This window comes from Branchiostoma floridae, chromosome 13 (genome assembly GCF_000003815.2).
Source record: "Branchiostoma floridae strain S238N-H82 chromosome 13, Bfl_VNyyK, whole genome shotgun sequence".
Taxonomy (NCBI): domain Eukaryota; kingdom Metazoa; phylum Chordata; class Leptocardii; order Amphioxiformes; family Branchiostomatidae; genus Branchiostoma; species Branchiostoma floridae.
This window is the reverse complement of record NC_049991.1, coordinates 10,006,071-10,010,604: the sequence shown is the minus strand read 5'-3', so window position 1 is coordinate 10,010,604 and position 4,534 is coordinate 10,006,071. Positions and strand designations below refer to the sequence as shown.

Sequence of the window (4,534 nt, the reverse complement as noted above, 5' to 3'; positions counted from 1 at the left end):
TTACACAGAACTATCTGTCGCACCTATATAAGTGTTGTTTAAAGCTGTTGCTTATTTAGGAGTGGAACACAAAAACATTTCATATACTCCAAAAAGCAGTTACTCATTGACAAGCAACTCGGTATGATTTTGGAATCATATCCAGTTGCTGAGTAACTGCCTTTTGGTGTATCATATTACCTGGATGTCTAACCTTCATCGACATGTTTGATACACTGCTGATCACCAATGATTTTGTTTTTACAGGTTGGCTTCTTTGGTTATGTTGCTTTCTGTGAGCTGGTTAAGGGTGATGTGTTGCTGAACTTCTCCTCCACCTTCATGGCAGAAGTAGTGAAGATGGGGTTCTGTCTGTCTGTGGCCGTCAGCTTCCCTCTCATGATCTTCCCCTGCAGACAGAGCATCGACACACTGTTCTTCAGAAAACATGTGGGTTTTTATTACAGTGTTTAGTAATTTAGAAACAACTATGTAGGGCTGTTCATTAAAGATTTGTATTTTTACAATGTTTGATGGCCTAGGGCCATGATTTTTGCAAAAGCTTTCTTGCTAACTCTCTTCACTATTGACAATATGTGTGACTATAAATTTCTAAATAATTCAGAGCTGGAAATACATTTTTCCTGCAATATGTGAACATCATGTCAAGGATCTATTCTTTAGCTGGCCAAATTGTATGATTGTTGCCTATACATGTGCATCTTTTTTCTGTAATTTTTTTGAAAAAACACCTGTCTTCCACTTGTTTTGTCAACTACTGTGTAAGCCAGATCACAGTTTAAACCTTTACATGCACAGTTCAGACCACGAACCTTTCTTCTTTGCATCTTTAGTCTGTGAAAACACAAGTTTAATGTATGAATTGTTGCCCTATACCCTCTCTAGGTCCCAACATTAGAGAACATCCCAACCGGAGGAAACTACATCCCCCCTCTGAGGTTTAAAGCCATCACTATGAGCATCATTATCTTTTCCCTCATCACTGGGATTGTCATCCCTAACAGTAAGTACAGTGATACCGCAAGAAATGCCACCTTACTGATAAGCAGTAAGAAACTTCAAGTGACAAAACAGCAATTTTTCATAATATTGTTTTACACATAAAAATGTTTCACCACTTTATTCAAAGTACTTTGCATTTTTAAATAAAAAAATTCTTGCTCTTTTGTGAGGAAAAAATGTTACTTTGAATCAAAAAGGACAGTCGACTGATTTAGTTCACTGCTGTAGATATAGAAATGATTTAAGCATAATGTATGACTCAGTCCTTAAAAGCTACAGAATAAGCATTTGCTTCAACATATGCATAAGTACTTATGTCTATACCTCTCCCAGTTGAGACAGTCCTGGCGCTGACCGGATCCACTACAGGAGTGCTGATCTGTTTCGTGTTCCCCTCTCTCATGTTCCTCAATGTCTTCAGTTCACAAAGTTCAGGCAAAATCACAGCACAGGTCAGTGTGGTACAGTCTATAAACTGGCACAAAATACATCGTGTCTATTGCACGGATTTAACTGCACAGTCAAACCTGGTCATTTGACCACTTCTTGGTGGCACCTTAGAATTTTTGTCCCATTGACACAAGCATATATCCGTGGGACCGCGTGGCACAATCGTCAGCACGTTTGACTCAGGTCCAGAAGGTCCTGAGTTCAAACCCCGACGTGTCACCGGTCTTGTGCCCTTGGGAAAGGCACTTTACACGACTTTCCTATATAGGCTACAAAAGTCTTCAGCAAATTGAAGTTGGTAGCCTAAAAAAACGAAAGAAAAAAGAAAGAAATATGTATATGTAGAATCCTGTCCAAAGAGACCACCTGTCCACATAGTCCAGATTTTATCGGTCCACTGAGTGGTGTTTTAAGCAGTTTTGACTGTATATGTACATGCCTTCACTGAATGTTGCTGTACCTAATGCAACTTACAGAAGTACATTGTAGTAGTAGTAGTTCGTCATGTAATGTCAGGTAGTGAAAAATTTAGAAATTTCAGAACAAGTACAATCAGGTATCTTGATAATTGAAGTATCTTGAAGCATGCTGGAAATTGTCTCTTACAGTACTTTCATACTATTCTTTTAGGTTGGGTATAAACCTACACAGTGTATCCCGGCAGCAGTTAAAGATGTATTTCTGTGTGCCCCCTGCAGATAGCCTTGTTTGTAGGCGTGAGTGTACTCGTGGCCAGTACGTACACAACACTGACTACACCCGGGGAGGCCCCAGATGTCGCAGTCAAACCTGTTGTGGACAATGTACCAGACTTTGGTAATTATTACTGTTGTCAAGAAGGAAGGGCTCAATGTTTTACTTTGATAATAGGGTACCAGTAGCAAAGCTACATTATCGCATGATCGATTGCAATCATTGTTGTACTATTAATATATTATGATGTCTAGTGATAAAAAAGGTATTGATTGGAATTTATGGTACTATCTTTGTCCACTGGTGTAAAAATAGAAACATCTTGCATGCTGTATTCTTTTATATAGAAATCACTCGAAGGTTTTTATTTGAATGCTTTGTTGACATAAATCTTATTTATTAAGTAAGATAATCTTTTCATGTTTGTTTGTTTGTCCCTGTAGCAGTGAGAAATGTGATTGGAGATGCAGACCAGAATAATGCCATGGAGTCTCTACAGTCCCTTGGAGGTGGGTAAAGCTTGGAAAAGAGCTTCTCAAGTGGTTTTTGATAACATTAAAGAGGAAAGGATTTTTACATGACAAATAACTTGGCGCCTTACCGGGTCTGGCGCCTTACCGGGACCGGCGCCTTACCGGGTCCAGCAGCTAATCGGTTCAGGCAACTTACCGGGTCTGGCAACTTACCAGATCCGGCACCTTACCGGGTCCGGCGCCTTACCGGGACCGGCGCCTTACCGGGTCCAGCAGCTAATCGGTTCAGGCAACTTACCGGGTCTGGCACCTAACTGGGTCTGGCAGCAAACCAGATCAGGCACCTTACTTTTACTGTCTCCTTGGTGCTGTTTTGCCATCTCTGTCAGGGTCTTGTTTTTCCCAATTCAGGAATGTCATTCTTGAAACTTTGCCATCATTTCTTCATGAATGTATGTGTTGATTGTTCTTACTGCTGTACTTGCCTCACTTAGGTTACTTCTGGTTCTATTCACAGGTGGGTCGGACCAAGGTGATGGAAACCATGGGGGAGGACAAGATGAAGGGGAAGAACATCAAAAAGACAAAGAAAATGTTCAGGTACACAAAATACGTGATATGTGTTAGCTATGATAATCTAACTAAGTTTAAGAATAACTGTTTCATCATGTGCTGAATTTGTATAATCACTTCTCAGGTTAATATTTGGATAAGAATAACGATAGAAAAACTATATTGGATTTGTTACTGTCGAACTGTTAGATTTTTTTTTTCATTTTGACACCAGGTTGATGTGCCTGATGTGAAGGCAGGTAAAGAAAAGGACCAGGAAGTACAGATTGACAAACCAGGAGAAAAGGACGAAGAGGAAGAGGAGAAGGAGAAAGACAGGGAACAGGAGGAGGAAAAAGGCAGGTTATACAGATCTAGAGCATCAGCTGATTAAGATGTGCATGTTCAAAGTCTTATCTACAAAAGTATCTACAAAGTATTATCTACATTGTACATGTAGCCTGGGTTATGTACATGAGTCCCATAGAAAGGTTATTTTTCTGTTGCAGGATATGCTGCACCCTGTACAAATTCTGTCCAATAAAGTTTATTACCTTGTTAAATGTTTATGATGCCCTGGTTTAGAGTGATGCTGTTTCTGTATATGTTTGATGCTGTATGGCTATTCTTATTTACCCCTTCTTTGAACATAAATGATAAAGACAGTTGTGACATTAGCATGCTCAACTAAGTACATGCACACCCATACATGTGGGCTCTTGATTTAGCACATGTCATGTACATGTATATTGTAGATATATGACACTTGATTATGAATAACCACAAGCTGGAAACATTATTTTTCAATGATCATAATTCCCAGCAGATAAGGATGACAGCAGGCTGGAGCCCCCCATTCCACATGAACCAAAGGAGCCCAACAAAGACATGGAGGACGTCAAACCTGACAATGCAGATCTGGAGGTAGGTAGTACTATCATCTAAGTAAGATATATTACAATTTACACAGCTTTTCATAATGTAGTATGTACATGTGTAAAGAATGGACTTGTTGATGAATGTAGAACATCAAAATATGTTTGTAAAAATACTTTGGAAATGGAATTGTTCCTTTAGGTATTCATTTAGTATTCATATAGTTGCCATCATCTTCCTATTTCCTACTGTATAGTAGTACTGAAGTTTCACTGTTATTTGTATGTATCATTACAACTGACAATAATGATGCCCATATAGGAGCAGTGGGAGCAACATCACAAGGATGAAGATGAGAAGAAGGATGAAGACCAGGATGGAGATGGAAAAGATCCAGGTTTGAAATCTTAGAGACTTACATGTAACATTAATTCTTTAATCTACAGCAAAACGTGATAATAACTTTTAGCCACTTCTGGATTTTGTAT

General features: G+C 39.1%; 1 protein-coding gene across 1 annotated transcript in view; it reads left to right on the top strand.

Moving 5' to 3' along the window:
* The window catches only part of LOC118428489 (putative sodium-coupled neutral amino acid transporter 10), a gene marked incomplete in the record, with an annotated part of 12,064 nt that overhangs the window by 4,203 nt on the left and 3,327 nt on the right, over positions 1-4,534 (top strand). The window contains 9 exon segments of the mRNA XM_035838574.1: positions 247-429; positions 886-1,003; positions 1,336-1,454; positions 2,151-2,268; positions 2,589-2,654; positions 3,136-3,218; positions 3,406-3,529; positions 3,997-4,094; positions 4,368-4,443. Coding sequence (XP_035694467.1) covers positions 247-429; positions 886-1,003; positions 1,336-1,454; positions 2,151-2,268; positions 2,589-2,654; positions 3,136-3,218; positions 3,406-3,529; positions 3,997-4,094; positions 4,368-4,443 — 985 coding nt within the window.